The sequence below is a fragment of the Mollisia scopiformis genome (genome assembly GCF_001500285.1).
Source record: "Mollisia scopiformis unplaced genomic scaffold LY89scaffold_1, whole genome shotgun sequence".
Taxonomy (NCBI): domain Eukaryota; kingdom Fungi; phylum Ascomycota; class Leotiomycetes; order Helotiales; family Mollisiaceae; genus Mollisia; species Mollisia scopiformis.
This window is the reverse complement of record NW_017263581.1, coordinates 442392-460136: the sequence shown is the minus strand read 5'-3', so window position 1 is coordinate 460136 and position 17745 is coordinate 442392. Positions and strand designations below refer to the sequence as shown.

Sequence of the window (17745 nt, the reverse complement as noted above, 5' to 3'; positions counted from 1 at the left end):
GCTCCGGAGGCTGTTTCAAGAGCTTGGGAGACAATTGCAGACGGTGAGATCAAAGCAGAGATTGGAAAGATACAATACTGTTGTTATATGTAATTGCAGTCCATGAAAATGGAGAAAGAGTGGTGAAATATCGAAATAGCTTCCATTGTAGTGGTTTGCCTCTGTTGAGTGATGATGAAAGCAGCGGGTGGTCACAAGCGGCGCTAATTTTTGCGGCAAGGCAAAGCATTAATAACATGACACGAAGCCACTTCTCAGCTATCATCCCGAAGGACTATGAGCGGTAGAGGCTTCCTTGATACCTTGAACGGCATGAGATTATAACTCAGTATCCAACGTGTAAGACTTCTCGACAAGGTCCGCATCGAAGATAGAAAGGGTGGGCTACTGCGAGACTCCTACCGCTGGGTGCTTGACAATTCTGAGTTCCAGCGATGGCGTAATGGCAAACACAGTCAGTTGCTCTGGATCAAGGGCGATCCCGGTAAGGGCAAGACGATGCTGCTTTGCGGTATTATCGACGAGCTGAGCCAGTCGACGAAACTAGCAGGCCACGTCGACGGCGCGCTGCTGTCCTACTTTTTCTGCCAGGCCGCCGACTCACGCATCAACAGTGCCACGGCAGTACTGCGCGGCCTCATCTACCTTCTCGCTGACCAGCAGCCATCTTTCATTCCACACATCCGAAAGAAGTACGATCATGCAGGGAAGCAGCTCTTTGAGGATGTAAACGCCTGGGTGGCCTTGTTAGAGATCCTCACCAACATCTTGCAAGACCCGAACTTGCAGAGCACATACCTAGTCATCGACGCACTCAATGAATGCGTAACCGATCTGCCTCTCCTTTTGGATTTTGTTGTCAGGATATCATCGATATCCTCGCGAGTCAAGTGGATCGTCTCCAGTCGCAACTGGCCCAACATAGAGGAGCATCTAGAAACCGCCACACAAAAAATAAGGATATGTCTCGAGCTAAACGAGAAGTCAATATCGATGGCCGTTGGCATATACATCCGTTATAAAGTGGATGAGTTATCGCAAGAAAAGAAATACGACGATACAACACGGAATGCAGTTCAACGCTACTTATGCTCGAACGCAAACGATACCTTCCTCTGGGTAGCCTTGGTCTGTCAAAGCCTAAGTAGGATCTCGCGATTGAACACTATGGCTAATTTGGCCGCTTTTCCACTCGGTCTTGAATCTGTTTACAAGCGAATGGTACAGAATATTTATACCTCAGAGAATGCTGATTTGTGCAAGCGCGTGCTTAGTGTTGTAGCGACCGCCTACCGTCCACTTTTCCTGGATGAGCTTAAGTCTTTCATCGATCTACCTGAAGGCGTTCCCGGCGATCTTGCTGCGTGGGGTCAGATCATTGGGTTTTGCGGTTCCTTATTAACTCTCCGAGAAAATGCCGTTTACTTTGTGCATCAGTCAGCGAAGGAGTTTTTGCTCTCGCAAACATCTGATGCTATATTTCCTTCTAGAGAACATAATATGCACCACACCCTTTTCTCAAGATCGCTCTTAGTCATGTCTAGAACACTGCGACGCGACATTTACAGCATACGCGCCCCCGGACTTCCTATCTACAAAGTCAAGCAGCCCCACCCTGACCCCTTGGCTGGTGTCAGCTACTCGTGCTTTTATTGGGTTGACCATCTATGTGCCGCAAGAAGCCTAGAAACTGATAGCCGGTTCTCGACACTTACAGAACGAGACATTAACGCAGTGCATACATTCCTAAGTGAGAAGTTCCTTTACTGGGTCGAGGCTCTCAGCCTCAGCCGAAATATATCGAGTTTGGTGGTGGCTATTGCCAAACTGGAGCAGTTTTCCGTAAGTTGATCAAATCCCTTTATTGTCTCGATATTATCTAATTAGCTTAGACACAGCCCGGGATAAGTTCACAACACCTCGCGCTCGTTCACGATATGAGTCGTTTTATTCTTCACTTCCGATCAGCCATTGAAAATTACCCTCTCCAGATTTCCTCGTCAGCCCTGATATTCAGCCCAACTCAAAGCTTGATACGACAGCTATTCTGGAGAGATGAGCCCGAATGGATAACAATTAAGCCAATTATGGAGAGCCAATGGAACGAGCTCCTGCAGACCCTTGAAGGCCATAGGGTTTGGATTAGATTAGCGGCTTTCTCGCCTAATAGCCAGCGACTAGCCATAGGGGTCTGCCGATGGGACAATAAAGCTTTGGGATACAAAAACAAGAGCACTACTACAAACTTTTAAAGGTCACACGGCTTGGGTCTGGTCCGTGGCATTCTCACCTAATAGCCAACGGCTAGCATCATCATCTTATGATCACACAGTACGACTCTGGGATATCAATCTAGGGACGTTACAGCAAACCCTTAAAGGTCATGAGGACTCGGTTAGGACAGTAACCTTCTCACCTAATAGTCAGCAACTAGTGTCGTTGTCCTCCGATGGCAATATACGACTTTGGGATGCAAATTCAGGCGTATTACTACAGACCCTTGGAGGCCATAAAGACTCGGTCACATCAGTAGTATTCTCCCCCGATGGCTGTCAGCTAGCATCATGGTCATACGATCGTACAGTGCGACTTTGGGATTCAAACTCAGGCGCACTAAAGCAGACTCTTAAAGGCCATAAGGACTGGGTTTGGTCAGTTGCCTTCTCTCCCGATAGCCAATGGCTAGCGTCATCATCTTTCGATGGTGTATTGCGGCTCTGGGATGCAAATACAGGCGTACTAAAGCACACTCTCGAAGGCCATAGAGACTGGGTTTGGTCAGTTGCTTTTTCACCCGATGGCCAACAGCTGGTATCATCCTCTTCGGACGGTTTATTACGGCTTTGGGATACGAACTCTGGTATATTGCTACAGGCCTTCGATGGCCATAAGGACTGGGTTTTTTCAGTCGTTTTCTCGCCTGATGGCAAACGACTAGCGTCAGGGTCTGCTGATAAGACAGTGCGGTTTTGGGATACGTTCTCAGGTGCATTGTTACAGACCCTTACAGGCCATACAGGCTGGGTCAGGTCAGTAGCCTTCTCGCCTGATGGCCAATGGCTAGTATCATCGTCTGCAGATGGGACAGTGAGGCTCTGGACGAACTCAGGCATACTAATGCGGACACTTAAAGGTCATAGAAACTCGCTTAAATCCGTCGTCTTCTCGCCTGATGACCAGCGTCTAACATCATTGTCTGCTGACGGGACGGTAAAGCACTGGGACACGAACACAGGCGCACTGCAGCAGGCTTGCCCAGCCGTGTCAACACCCTGCTTATCGTGTATTAGCGATTCAAAACTCGTCACTGAAAGAGGCGCTGTCAATCTTGACAACATATCTGAATCTGAGAATACTGAGGGTCCCGAAAGTTTCAATTCCGAGTCGGTGGGCTGTGGCTTTAGCAATGATAGGTCCTGGGTTACATGGGATGGTGAGAATGTCCTGTGGCTGCCACCAGAATATCGTCCCACAGCATCCACGACATCAGCAATTGCGAAGCAGAAGGTGGCAATTGGCTGCTCTTTAGGTCGTGTGTTACTGTTTGGGTTCTCGGCAGATGTTGGTACGCAATAGCTATCTTCAAATGGTATTATTGATCGATTTTCCTTTATCAAAATGGGCTAGAGCAAAACTCAACTGAACCAGTAGTTGAGAACTGTTAAAAGCTTTTTCTTAAAAAAAAAAATTTTCTTTTCCTTTTTCTTTTACTTTCCATTAAGCTGTGTAGCTGCCTCTAGGGCGCTATATAGACAAGTCAAAGCTAAAGCCGAAACGTGGGAAAAGGCTCAAGACCACATTCAAATCATAGAGGTTATTCCACATACAATGGTCTGGGATGCGATCTCCGACAGCGTGTTAGCAAATCGTGGTTGGATGCTCCAAGAACGTCTCCTTTCGCCTCGAACTATCTACTTCACCACGCAGCAGCTGTTCTGGAAATGTGATACTCAGCTTTGCTGTGAAAGCTTTCCCAGTGGAGTCCCAGCCAGTACTACCCAATCAGGCTCTTATGTCAATAAAGGTGTTTTATCGGATCAATGGGATAAAATTCTTGGCAGATATACATCATGCGAATTGACTCAAGGAGGAGATGTTCTTATTGCCATGTCTGGTATCATTGGGAAGCTTGAACAGCAGAGGCATGATCTTTGTGTGGCAAGTGTCTTTCAAACTTCGTAAGACTCGAAAATTTAATGCTCCGACTTGGCCATGGGCATCGTCTACGGGCACTATGAAGTCACCGGCCTTTATGATGTCTCTACTCGAAGCTTCTTTCGGTGCCGAGGTATTAAGCCTACATGCTGAAACGGTTGGCGATGATCCACTTGGCGAACTTTGTGGAGGTTTGCTATCTATAGCGTGCTGGTCTTTATTAAAGGCAAAATTCTACTCAATGGAAACAGCCCCTGGATAGAAAGCCACCAAAGATGTGTTATCGAGCTAGTCTTTGGAAACATACAGACATCCTGTGATACTTACTGGGATAGGATCGAGTCGGTGTTCACGGAACTCTTTCTGTTGCCTTTCAGTCACAAAGAAATGGATGAAGTGTGAGGACTCTTACCGGAAGCAAGCAAGGCTGGTACAAAAGAGTGGATTGTTTTAAACAAGAAACAACGGATCATGATGATTTTGAACGAGAAGTACCATCCGTTTGAGCACATGCATTAAAGACTCTTGCAATAGAGCAGTAGCCGAAGCGTTTTCAAGTACGATTAGTCATGGAGATGAAGAATGGGGAGTGGTTACTGTTGTATGGGAAGGACATTAACTTCTAATCAGTCGGCCGGTTACTACTCAAGAACTCGCAGTTGATACTGGAGCCAATGGAGCTAATTTGTGGCGCATCTGTCTCGTAATTTTCTTGTAAATGCATATATTTCGTGAGAGTGTAGATTAATTCATAAGTGAGATTCAATGAAAGAGGCTCGGATTGATCAAGCAGTACTACGTAGATGAACAACAGAACCTAATCAGAATTGATTCAAAGTCTTCCGGACTCGGGAGCTGGGTTATGTTCTGAAAAGCTGTGGGATATTGAAGAAAGCTGAGTTGGTTCCAGATTTTTCAGTTCCCTAACATGCCGAACTCAGATCTGCAAGCCAGCCTCTCTTCATGGTATTCAAGTCAAGAACTTACGATGCTCTTTCTGAAATGATGCTCATTGTCTGTGACAATCGCAGCCATTTTTGCCTTCCACAATTCCTCAAACAAGTCTACACTTGATAAAATAAGCAATCATTACCGCCCTCGCATATACTACCTGACATGCTAGAGTGAAAAACTGCAATTAGGACCTTGAACGTATTCTCTAATTAGCCTGTCTGATTCACAACCGTATGTTTTATAATGTCTCCATCACCAGCATTTCTAGTTAAAATGTTATTGAGGGTGTTGGCAAGAAGACAGTGGTGGCAGACTCGTCAAACCTGTTCAAAGTGCTTTCAGAGAGAAGTGCAGCCAACTCGCATATCACCAAAACAGCAAGGATCGTAAGTTCACAACATCGCTGAAGTGGCCAAGGCACTCGAAGACTAGCAGGATCTCCTTTCACGACAGCTAAACTGCGAAAACAAGGCTGCCATGCTCCATAACTTTGTAGACTAATTCACTGCTAACAATGTACTAGATTTCCAAGTTCTGAAAGGACGTTCGCAACCGTGATTGCAAACGATAACAGAGGACTCAACAGCGGAGATTGATTTCGTTGCCAATTGCCAATCACATTCAAAAGACAATACCACCAGAAGCAATTGTGAGACGGGAACCTGACAGCTGCTGCTTCCCTTTCATACCTTTCAATCCCAGGATATCTAACGCATTTACGGGTAACACAAGACACTTCTCAACATGGGACATAGCCAGTTCTACAGGAAAATATGAAGGGAGAAAGGTCAAAGCAAGTGTTTCTATATATACCCAGCAGCTGTCTCTTTGACCCAGATATGATGTCATCACCTATCAGTATTCATATCAGTAAAGATTCACCTAATGTTGCTGAGAGTGAGTCACGTATGACATCGTTGCACAACATGGCAAGACTAGAAATAACAGCATATAACAAAGACTTTACTATTTGTCCTCGAAGACTGGCTTCAAAATTCGCCAAGTGCTTGCCAAATTGTTGGTTTTCAAAGGCTAACTTTAAAGCCGGTTATGTATTAACCACTTCTTTGGATCCTGCCTCTAGTAGCTCACAAATGATAATGGACTTTTTTTCTTCGACAACGACTAATGGAAAGCCTGCTATCAGCATGACAACTAAAGGCAATGAATTGAGCCTGGCCGAAAGCAACCTGGTGATGAAAGGTTGTCCTGACACTGACACAGAATTCCCGCCATTAAAGTGCCTGCTTGGCTCGCCTTGTTTGACGGACTTTTGTGAGTCCGTTCCGTGTATTTGTAGACTTCTTGTGAGTAATCGCTAGCGCAGTAAAAGGGAGGTGCTTGCTTTCATTCACTTGACTCACAAAGAGTGAAGTGATTTATACTCCGTTCCCCGACCTCCGACCCCCGACTCTCTTGCACGTTATTCACCTATCCTCCCAAATTACAGCGAACTTCTAGAGCAACAAACCAAGGATTGACCCCTCCAACCGAAATCAGTAGCGAGGACCTCAATGGAGAACAAGGTCTTTCCAGCAAAGATTGGAAAGAAAGCTTCGTAAGAATCAAGAGGCTGTAAATGCCTCTAAAAGTCGCAAAAGAGATTTAGGTCTGGTTCTGCTGCTACTTCTTGCGAGATAAATACTGGAGCAGAATTGACACTCGATTAAGGCTTGTGTCACTGTATCCACGTTCTTCCCACCATAGCTTTCCCATTGTCAAACGAAATCAATCCAGCATTTTCAATGTTTAAGTAAAATATCAGCAAGATAATTGTATGCGCGAAGTGTCGGCCGCTTCATACCCCTGACCGTAGCTCGAACAGGAAAGTAGTACCAGTCTTACTTCCATATCCGCAATACAAAATAAGCGAGCTGAAAAGAGAGAGATATAAGTAAGCAGCCGAGAGTGAGATTCATCTCATTGTTACTTACTTACTTTGTCAGTACACTTTCTTGAGACTCTCTCAATTGTCGATTCATCAAAAAAAAAATGTCAGACGCCAAACGAACAGTCCTCATTACTGGTTGCTCAGACGGCGGCCTAGGCGCAGCCCTGGCAATCGCTTTCCACGAAGCTGGCTTGCATGTTTATGCTACAGCTCGAAATCCGTCTAAGATGGAGCAGCTCGCTTCTCTCGGTATCGAGACTTTGACACTAGACGTTCTATTAGACTCTTCCATCGCTGCTTGTGTTAGCAAAGTGTCACATCTGGACATCCTGGTCAACAATGCTGGTGGAACCTACGGCACTCCTGTATCCGATCTGTCTATCCCCGAAGCCAAAAAGCTATTTGATCTAAATGTATGGGCTTATATTGCTGTCACGCAAGCTTTTTTCCCGTTACTTCTCGAATCCGAGGGGATTATCGTCAATCACACTTCAGCGGCGTCTGTTATTGCGGTACCTTTCCAGTCCGTATATCACGCTTCGAAAGCTGCAATGTCAATGTTCTCTGACACCCAACGGCTGGAATTGGAACCTTTCGGTGTCAGAGTCGTCGATTTAAAGAGTGGATATGTGAAATCCAATCTTAACTTTCATAACGAGGGGTTTCAAGGTTTGCCAAAAGGTTCAATCTACGAGCCTGCGAAAGAAACGGTGGAAAGTTCAATGCGTGGCGATGGGCTTGTGGATTTGGGTATACCGGCGCAGGAGTGGGCGAAGCAAGTGGTTCAGGATTTGTTGAAAAGGAAACCGCCGGCGAATATTTGGAGAGGGGCTTCAGCGTTTCTAGTTTGGGTAGGGACGTTCTTACCATATGGAATGCTAGATTCGACAGCAAAGAAGTCCTCTGGGTTCGACATTGTGGAACAAAAGGTGCGGAAACAATGATAGTTATTCAGTCACTGAATCAGCTCAAGTGAGAACGGGTTCTGAAAGTTGGTTTCGACGTTGTTTGAGATACAGTACTTACGGCAGAACAGAATTTGTGGGATGAAACACAAATCTAATGGAGTGAATTGATCGCTATAATCATTCAATGGAGGAAATGGAGGAGAGTTTGAAGAGATGGAGAACATATGTTGAATTGACTTGTAGTCTGTTTCATCAAGAAATGATTAAATGAATCCATACGAGGTTGTTTCAACAGTGAAGACTTGAGCAATGACAACAACAACATGCTTGACAGCAAGAATAGTAATCAAGCAACATGCAAAAGGAATATGGACCAAACCTTGACACATACAGCAGATCGATCTACCACCGACACTCCGAATTCCTCCAGTACTCACAACCACTCTCCTTCCCCACCCAAACCCCAAGAAAGAGCCGCTGACACAACCCCGCATCACCCACTTCCCACTCCCGCCCTCCCTCACTATCTCCGAAACCCAAATTCTCCTCGACGGCACTCCGCAATCCAGCTAACCAGCCATCCAGCCACCCAACTAGCTAACTAATTAGCTAGCGGATACTAACGATCTACCGTCAATCGCTCCAACACCGCTGCGATGGTGTCGTCATCGGCTTCGACGACTGTGCACCATTGTCCTGTCCCAAGGAGAAGAATGCATCTCCCATAGGTGACGGTAGCTTGGTCAGATGGTCAGATGGTCAGGTGGTGATGGTGTTTGGGGGATTTGGAATTTTTTCGTTCGTTCGGTAGGTAGGTAAGTAGGGAGGTGTTGATCAGGTTGGTGGGCGATTAGAGAGGGAATCTGGGGGCGGTTGGGGTGTTGGATGGGATGGTTGGATGAAGATCTGGGGGCGGTTGGCTGGGTTGGAGATGAGGAGGGGAACATGGAAAAAGCAAAAATAAAAAGAGATGAAAATAAAATAAGAACAAAGTGCTTATTTCGCGGGGCACGAACATGCGGAGAAAGCTGCGATGCGATGCGAGGACGAGGCGCGACGACCACGACGAGGCTTGATTGAACATCGCGTCACCACTTGGCTGCACCTCAGAATGGAAAGGGAAAGGGGAAGGAATATTAACAATTGTGTATTAAGAACCGATATATTCCAGTAGTCATCAAAAAAAGGATAAATTTTGTTTTTGGGTCCTCCATTAAGAACTGTTTGTATCCAATCCTTCCCACCTTCCTGCACCCCAACCGATCAACCTAACATAAACATGGTATATAGCAAGACGCACTTTCCTTTCCTTCTGCCAACGCGAGAGATCCCTTCCGCATATATGTACTGAGTATCGAAGAGGGAGAAAGGGAGGAGGCATTTAGACAGTCTCGCGCTCGGTCTTGAGGCCGCGACGCTCGCGTCCCTTCTCGGACCAGGGGAAGTGTGCGACGGGGATGACGAAGAAGGAGTTGCTGTTGAAGAGACATGTTAGCTATTGTCCATCTACTGTTGAGAGGGAGGAGTTGAGAGAGATATGGGAAAGTGAGATTTGAATAGGCTGAAGACGGGTAAATTTCCGTCCATAGTATCTTCAAATTGAAGACCACACTTAAAATAAAATGAAACGTACCTATCATCCGCAATACCAGCCAATGCATTGTACCAAGCCATAAACGCAGCAAAGAGTCCGAAATAACCTCCGGTCTTGATCAAGTTGGCGTTGAGGCCAGAGTCGCTGGCGTACAAGTATCCGAGGAACAAGAACAGGAACGCCAAGTCGAGGAAGAAGAACAGTAAGAAGAAAGCGACTGTTGATCTAAGCGTACAAAGCAGGAGAATAGTCGTGAAGATGAACCATCCCGAGAGGAAGAATCCGAAGGCGTTGGCGAAGTCGTATTTACCGGATCCAGTGGCAGAATAGGCGTCTTGAATGTTGAAACCCCCGGGAGTGAGAACAATTGCAAATGATAACCAGAAGCCACCATATGAGGATAGCGCTGTGGCACCAAAGGTGTTTCCTACAGCCATTTCCCTATTTCCGTTGTTAGAGTCAATTCTTCAATTAGGCGTGGAAAATCACATACCACATGCCAGCGAGCAATTGAACAAGACCACCATATCCGAAAGCAAGCGCAACGACAATGTTGGGCTCAGCGACATCCCGGGTACCGACGTTAATGAGTGAAAGGACGAAAGTAGTGAGGGCGAAAGCACTCAGACCGAGAGGGGCTGGGTTGGCGAATTTGCGTCCAGTGGTAGGCTTGTAAAGCCCTGGCTGGAATTCACCACCGAAGGCCGGGAATCGAGCTGATTCTCCAGTATTCAGGTGTGCGAGGGGATTTCCTCCATAGTCGTATGGAGCTCGTTGAGTGGGGATGGCTCCGTTGGTGGGAGCGTGGTCGTGAGTTGCGCTGTCGTTGTTATACTCCTTGTTGAGCGCTGGGTCTGCGGTCCCGGTGGTTGCCATTGTGATGGTGGTGGTGAGAGTGAACTCTGGTCTTCCTTCTTATATCAATGCAAAGAGCGAGGTGGTGGAATAGGCCCGCTATATATCTCTTCTACCCAATGCTGCCGACGAGAGAGGAGGATGTTTTAGTTAAGATGGACACAGGTTAGAAGAGGAGAGGGCCATAATGGAAGGGGGAGATGGGCATATATAGGATATTCTGCCAGGGCATCCCATCCGGATGATGGGGATGGGGTAGCTTGGTTAATGCGTTCTGGGGTGAGCTCTCACTTACCGTGTGGATACCAGCAGAGACGTGGAGTCGTAGTGGGACTAGCGTCAGGATGATTTTCCAATGGGGAAATATTGCATCCACTATCATCCACTCTGCTCCACACATTATGGACCAGGGAGAAACGAAGTGTGAACGAACATGGTGAAATGTCGAGCAAATCATGTCCCGGACCAGTTTAGACGAGTTGCTCTGTACGGCTAGTCGTTGACCAACGCCCACCATGAACCACTTTACCGACCCCATGAGACGAAGAACGAGGTTGATGAGCCCAGCATGGATCGTGATTCCATGCTAATAGACGCCAATCCAAAGCGTTCCATCACCGTTAGCCATACAACCTCGGACCAGGGCCCTGGTCAGAGCTTCCACAGACTGGACTGGACTGGCCTGCTTACCATATTCAAGCATCGATGGGGTAAAGCGAGCTTGCGACTGTTCATTTCGGTGGTCTCTCCCTTCGGTCTCTCCATCTGTCCTGCGGAACGGCGGCTGCTACAGCGCGCTTTCTCCTTTACGCACCTGTACCTGTGAACACGGCTGTCTTTCATCCTCGGATACTCAACACGCGGTATGTCTGAGTGAGGGAACGCAACAGCCGACGGTGAACCACCGCTCAAGCAGTTCCCACGCTCCGGTACAGCTGCCGGGTCGCACTGACATCAACATCCGTGCAGGACGAATGCCCGACGAGAGCGCAATCGAAGCCTTTGAGATCGAGAGACGGGACTCGCATGGAAGGCATCGTTCCTGAGTGGTTCAGGGGGGTGCGTGTGTGGACGTGAATGGGGTGCTGGCGAAGCAAGCAGCACCCATCCAGGACAGATGTCCGACGCAGACGGAGATGTCAATTGGCCCCCTGGTCAGTTGCAAACTTTCATCATCAATGCTGCTTCGAGAATCCAGAGTGTCGTTGGAAAAAGAGCGGAGCTACTGTCGGACGGGGAGAGGAGGGGTGACGAAAGGTGCAGCAACAGACGACTAGTCAGCTCGCTAAGCTGCTCCAAGTTAAGATCATTCTTCAAGTCTGTTCTCTCTGCTCTCTCTGTTCGCTGTGACTTGTCTTGTCTCGGTTCGGGCAATCGTATTTCCCTTTCAGCCTGAATGTAAGTAACAAAAAATTAACCCGTTCGGGGCCATCAATCATCGTTCACCAGCAAATCTTCGCGTCTGTTGTCGATATTATTTCATCAGTGGCTCATCCAGTGTCTCGGGATGACAATTGGCCATTTTCTACAGGACGACGGCCGACGCTGGACCGCTGAAGGGGAGCAGCTGAATCCCCTCACGACACGAACCTCGACGATGATCTTGACTCTCGACCGTCAGTGGAAGTCGGAATGGCAGTGCAGTGCAGTGCAGTTTGTGCATGTCATGAGACTCTCAACTCTCCTTCTCTGGTCTCTTGACAGCCTCTTGAAATCGTTTTCGTTTGGACTTGGGCTTTTGGCTTCTGGAAGCCAAGTTCCCGGCGCCGAGTGTGTCTAGGATTGCTGACTGACGCCCTGACTAAAGCCCTGTTGCTTGCATCGCGACACCCGGAAAGATATTTACAGCAGCCAAACCTCGCCGAAGTCGTCCAATTTAGTGAGTCGAATCCACTGATAGACGCTGTGGAAGCGCTCTGGAACCAGCCTGAAATACACTCCTGGGTGGCCGGAAACTCTGTCAGTGTGTCTGTGTCTGTCAGACTGTCACGGACCTTTCCAATCCATCCTTCTCTATTCCTGGCTTCCATGCATCCATTCCGATCTGCTGAGGGACACCAAGAAACCCATCATCCATGAGTGGTGCAATGGTAAGTACGATCCCAGCAGAGTTACCCCGGGTCAAACACAAATCATCCTTCTTGGCTCCTTCCCCGGACCATGCCAAGTTTCATCCAATCATGGCCCAATGTTGGCATGTCATGTAAAGTATTCTGAGACTGCGACATGCGACAATAGATCGAGGTGAAGTACAAACACAATGTCATCGGCCGAGATGGCTGCGGTTCGACATTGAGTACCTGACAGCCTTCCTCGTGGTTCACACGAACGAGAGGCCGTAAGTGGCCGCATGAGAATTGGCTGCAGATGCAAGCTTATCTGCAGTTACTGCAGCGCAGATGTACAGTACACAACACACAGCGGAGACACAGGCTTTCCCGACCGAAACCGAGAGAGAAAGGTTATGTAATTTTGGTTCTTCCAGAAACACGCCTTTCCCTCTGATCTGTTCCACGTACCCTAGACATTCCCGTGCTCGTGCTCGGAGTTTTGCTTCGGACGAGTCTCACAAGACTTGGAGAGGGAAGACATGTCCTCATGAAATCGCCCGATCTTCTACCAGAAACAAGCAGATCACCATGCTTTCAAAAGTCTGCCAGAAACGTGGCAACCGGCTCTCTTCAGAGCTCGCGTCCCGTCTGGGCAGATTTACGGCCTGTCAAACCCAAATTTGGTGTCGTGCTTGCCTAAGTGTATCTGCAGCTGCCATTCGAGTGTGAATCACAATTCTCACCAGACTTTGGATGATTGCGGGGATGCTTATGACTTGGCGGAGGGGTACTCTCTCCACCGAGTGAGAACTGATTCTGGGGAATCTCCTACTGCACCTGCATCTCGGTTTCGGTGACGACGCACTAAATCAACTTTCTTGCATTCATTGCATTGAAACCAAAATACTCGTCCCTATTGCAGAAAATGCGCAACCCAGAAATGGACGCCTCGAACACTTACGAGACTATTCTGGACCACTCCTGCAAACGAAGACCCTGAACATTGCTTCCAACGTCCCGCCAGAACTTCCCCAGCGCTTAGCAGCGCTTCTTCCATAGGCCTTCGCTCAGGCTCCCGGATCCCCCCAAAGCCTAAAGCAACATAGACGCAAGCACTCTAAATGCCTGTCAGCGTCCCTCTGCAAGGCTGCGGTAAACCGATACAGAGCTGTGGAGTGTTCCCAAGGCCAAGCCCAAATGAGCCTCGAGATCCAACACACTTTACCCGTGTGTCCAATGGCCGTTTGTTCAGCCCGCTCCCGAGGACCCAAGATTTGCTGACTGCTTAGACTTACCTGCTCCCCAAAATCCCAAATGCTAAAATATATTGACTTTTCTCGGCTGCGCTTGAATGGTGCTGCACCATTTCGGGATCCTCGGGCTGTTGTCATGCCCAGACTCTGGGCTAAGCACCAAACCAAAGAAAAAGAAAGAAAGAAACACCGTTGAGATCTCCATCGCGCACTATGTCTTAGAAACATACGACTACGTACCTCTCACCTGATTCCGCTCCACACCCCACGTTGACCTCAAGGAAGCTCCCCCAGCATTACCACGCGACGCGGCTTAACGCCAGCCAGCCAGCGAGCCCAGCCCACCGAAATGATTTCTAATCCTTACCAAACCAAGCCAAACCACACAGAAAATTTCCAGCAGCAGAAACAAATACGTATCGGAGACATAAGCTGAAAGGGCACAAGTCCCGGATCAATGGAAGCTTGCCTCTCTCTCCGGCTGAATGGAGCCCGCCAGTCAATCGTTGCTTCGGTCGGTCCACAAATCGTCAATTGCTTTTCGATGGACTGTCCATCTTCCTTTCTCGGGCTCTTCATTCAGTCATATGTAGTAGATGCCGAATTTTCGATCTTCACATGTGTATGTTGAGCGACCGCGCATCCTCTCCTCTGGGAAAGGAAAAGCAGTGGAACTCGTCTCCGCTGCTGCTGCAAAGAAACCCAAGCCAGGGAAAATAATATGCCGATACGCACGCCCCACTCCGCTCGCAACGCCCGCAGCGGATGCAGGACTCCCTGGTCCCGCGCAACGGGAGCTTCCTCTCTCGTACCCTTGCCCACGTGATATCGATTTTTGATAAGGAAAGGAGACGTTGGAAAGTTAATTGATATGAGCGAATCTCGGGTTGGTTTGCTTTGGGATGTTTGAGCGGTTTGAGAGAAATTGTTGGCTTCGAAGCCAAACAATTTCAAAACATTACAATACTGTACCGCAGTCTAGCGCCCTAAACGAAAGCGATGAACCGAAACCTCCTCCTGCAATCAGCCCTCCTTCCACTAAAGGAATAAACATATAATATAATATATCCCCAACCCAACAAATATCCACCTCATCATCCCATCCCCAGCCGTGCATCCCATCCCGTCCCATCCTCTCTTCAAACGAAACGTACTGTATCGCCCCTTTCATTATCAGACCAAAATCATGGCGCAATCTTTCACTCTATCCCAAACACATAAATTATTTCACATTTCATAATATGACCGAGATAGGACAGTAGGACAGACAGACAGGGGCAACCCTTCCATGCAGGCTTCCTCGCCGCCGCTTTGACCTTTTTTCTTTCTTCTCCACCGCTCCCTGGCAGCGTTGCAATTGAAGAAGAGTTCGCCGATCATTGATTTTTTTTTTTTCTTCCCTTCTTTTCGTTTTTGAATTGTACCGAGGCGTTGGGTCGGTTGGTCGCGGAGACGAAGTCCTCGGTTTTTGCCTTGAGGGTGCAATATCGATTCTTTTTCGAGGGGAAAGAATAAAGGAGATGAAGGAAAGGGAAAGAAAGGAAAGAGGAAACCAATATTGGGAAAATACCGGTGGTGATAAGGGACCAGGGCGAGGTTCAACCTGGTTCAGGCCCAAACGGCCGTCAAACGTCTCGCTTCCGGAATTTTTTTGGGGGGGAGGGGTGGACGTGTTCGCTAACGTGGCTTCTGCTTCGTTTCCCCTATTTCTGTTTTTGCCCCTCTGCTCTGTTTTGGGAGTTGTGTGACGAGTTGTGAACATCATCTGGATGGGGAGATTCACTAGAAAGACATGAAACGGGAACTAGAAGTTGATGCGAGATTAGGTTCAGATCTGGATTCGGGTGTTGGGTGAGTAGCGCCGGGTGGAAGGCAGGTTTGGAACGGACGGGTAGCTTCAGGTACTGAAGTTTTTTTTTCCCCTCGGGCTTGGGTTTGGGTCTAGGAGTCTGGAAGTCTGGATCGTTGGTGGTGTCGGATGGAGGGGTAATTGATTTTTTAAAATTTTCTTTGGAGAGGAGTGAATGTTGTTTGAGCAGAGTGAATTCCTCAAGATTGCAAGTTCGAGATGGAATTGTTCGTTCCAGAAACTAAGGCCAACGTTCTTCCTGCCTTTGGATCGAGTATAAGAAGGACAAACACTACCTTTCCCTGAGGTGGAGAACTTTATAATCGTAAATGGGTATGAGACGTCTCTGCTGTATCCATTTTGTCAGTCTTGATATCCGGGTCAGATGCGTGAGGGAGCCAAGTAAGGAGGGAGCTATGAGACACTGCTCAAGTAAGATTTAATCATTCTTCGTATTTTGTTGTCATTTATGTGGGTGCTGTCAAAGTCCGAAAGTTCAGAACTCGAAGATCGAGGCCGAATTCTCTCGAGATCTTTATGAGAGATGTGCAATACACTCATTGCTGTCGCAGAACGCCAGAGACCTTCCAAACTTGTACCACCTTTACAGCAGACCTGGTGTAGCACGAAGATCCCATCTTCCATCTTCGCGCGACTCCCGTAGGAATCCGTATCCATCCTTGTTGGGGAGGGGAGTGAGGATGGGGTTTATATATTTCGAGAGCTTGATTCTCTATCCTATTCTTTGCTTTTCTGTGCTTTGCTCATTGTTATTCACTTATTTACTTCCTTCCAAGTTTACTACTTCAAAGCCTGCCGCTCCATGACTCACAATTAGTTTTACCTGCTCTATCACCTATAAATAGTCCCATCTCTCCTCTGCCATCAAAAGCCAATGTATAGGACGAATCAAACCTCTTGTGAGTTCGATGGAGGAACCAAGAGTATCTGTTTCACTTAGCCCACTCACTGTATTCAAACTGGATTGACTACAATAGCGCACTCGAAGTGCATGTCAGAATCTGCGCCTTTTTTCAGATTTATCTCCAATCCCACTTCTTTACTGTCAAGTTTTTCACTATTGCCGAATCTTCACTTCCCAGACTTCTCTTCGGACCTTATCTACCGAGTCCTCTGTTGTTATACTTTCAGAGGCCGTATCTAGCCCTCTTGACCGTGACGACGACCACACTCAAAGTCTCGGTAAACTGGGCGTCCTCGAATCTGAAATGCCTGGCAAGCTCCGCAACCTGCCTTTGCAAAGGCTGTGACACTCCCACATAGAGTACACTCCTTGATTGTTCTCGATATGCATCCGCACCAGTTCTTCCAATGATGAAACCAACTCATCTCCGTAGTTGTTTTCGGGTGTTCAGGGACCTGAAATGACTATGGGCAGCAGCTGTAAGCCACGAGTACTTGCCATGTCGTGGGTGCGATGACGCGAAGCAAAAAATGTATGAAGACAGTTCGTGGAAGTGACATGAAGCATCGAGAACGGAAAAATATTCATACCCTACTGAATCGCACATTTGCACAGAACATTCACAAGTGATAGGAATCACTGGACTGAAGTTTCTGCGTGAATCAAAGAGCCTGCATTGCTCTGGCAGCAGCGACATGCAAGCTGTGGAGAAGGTGAATACCTGCCTCCACGAAGCTGTAAACTCGGTAGGGAAAATGGGATGGCTGTCGTGGCAGATATGAATGCATATTCGGGATCGAAAGTAATGATCTGTCACATGTTGGCTCCATATACTTTTGCGGAGCATCCTGTGCGAGTTGGTCCCAGGGTTGAGATTTGAACTCGATTGTGGTGATCACTGTATGTCAGAAACAATATACTCACTCAAACTCTACAATGCAATTTTGAAGCTGCAAGGAAAGCGTCGTTCTCCCCAGAAAAGGTGGGAGGTTGTCACCTCATCTTTCATCTGCCGCACAGCGATTGGAGAAGGGCGCCGAGAGCCGAGAGTCCGAGACATCGAAGTCCACCCTTTCGGCTTGTATAAATTCGTGCGGATCAAGCTAATGATAGAGTAACGGTCTGAGTGTACCAACAGCTTCTAGAATTGTACACTTTTCTCAGGGTGAGCGCTTAATCGAGATACCCCTATTCGACATTTTTGTGCTCATTCTACGATTGGATAGCTTACGAACATGGGGACAAAAGTCCGTGCGTTCAGGCTGTAGAACCTCGAAATTAAAACTCTTCACATTAGGACTAAACTATCA

The 17745-nt window shown here is 47.7% G+C and overlaps 5 protein-coding genes across 5 annotated transcripts; 2 read left to right on the top strand and 3 right to left on the bottom strand.

Annotated features, from left to right (window-relative positions):
• Positions 1 to 236: 236 nt before the first annotated feature.
• Positions 237 to 3576, top strand: LY89DRAFT_726897 (uncharacterized protein; the record flags this gene model as incomplete). The annotated part of the gene is made up of 4 exons (XM_018219100.1): positions 237 to 283; positions 345 to 1842; positions 1893 to 2135; positions 2188 to 3576. 4 exons carry the CDS (start codon positions 237 to 239, stop codon positions 3574 to 3576), a joined length of 3177 nt encoding a protein of 1058 aa, XP_018078197.1.
• A 3483-nt stretch (positions 3577 to 7059) lies between these two features.
• On the top strand, positions 7060 to 8125 carry LY89DRAFT_604070 (NAD(P)-binding protein). Its single transcript, XM_018210341.1, has one exon. It carries the CDS (start codon positions 7102 to 7104, stop codon positions 7942 to 7944), a length of 843 nt encoding a protein of 280 aa, XP_018078196.1. The 5' UTR covers positions 7060 to 7101; the 3' UTR covers positions 7945 to 8125.
• A 1164-nt stretch (positions 8126 to 9289) lies between these two features.
• On the bottom strand, positions 9290 to 10378 carry LY89DRAFT_662633 (uncharacterized protein; the record flags this gene model as incomplete). Its single annotated transcript, XM_018212658.1, has 3 exons — positions 9290 to 9383; positions 9542 to 9943; positions 9996 to 10378. The coding sequence occupies 3 exons, from the start codon at positions 10376 to 10378 to the stop codon at positions 9290 to 9292; spliced, it is 879 nt and encodes a 292-aa protein (XP_018078195.1).
• Positions 10379 to 13306: 2928 nt separating this feature from the next.
• Positions 13307 to 14073, bottom strand: LY89DRAFT_4214 (uncharacterized protein). Its single transcript, XM_018207411.1, has one exon. The coding sequence runs from the start codon at positions 13887 to 13889 to the stop codon at positions 13476 to 13478; it is 414 nt and encodes a 137-aa protein (XP_018078194.1). The 5' UTR covers positions 13890 to 14073; the 3' UTR covers positions 13307 to 13475.
• Positions 14074 to 14697: 624 nt separating this feature from the next.
• On the bottom strand, positions 14698 to 15675 carry LY89DRAFT_4200 (uncharacterized protein). Its single transcript, XM_018207401.1, has one exon. It carries the CDS (start codon positions 15424 to 15426, stop codon positions 14896 to 14898), a length of 531 nt encoding a protein of 176 aa, XP_018078193.1. The 5' UTR covers positions 15427 to 15675; the 3' UTR covers positions 14698 to 14895.
• Positions 15676 to 17745: the final 2070 nt, after the last annotated feature.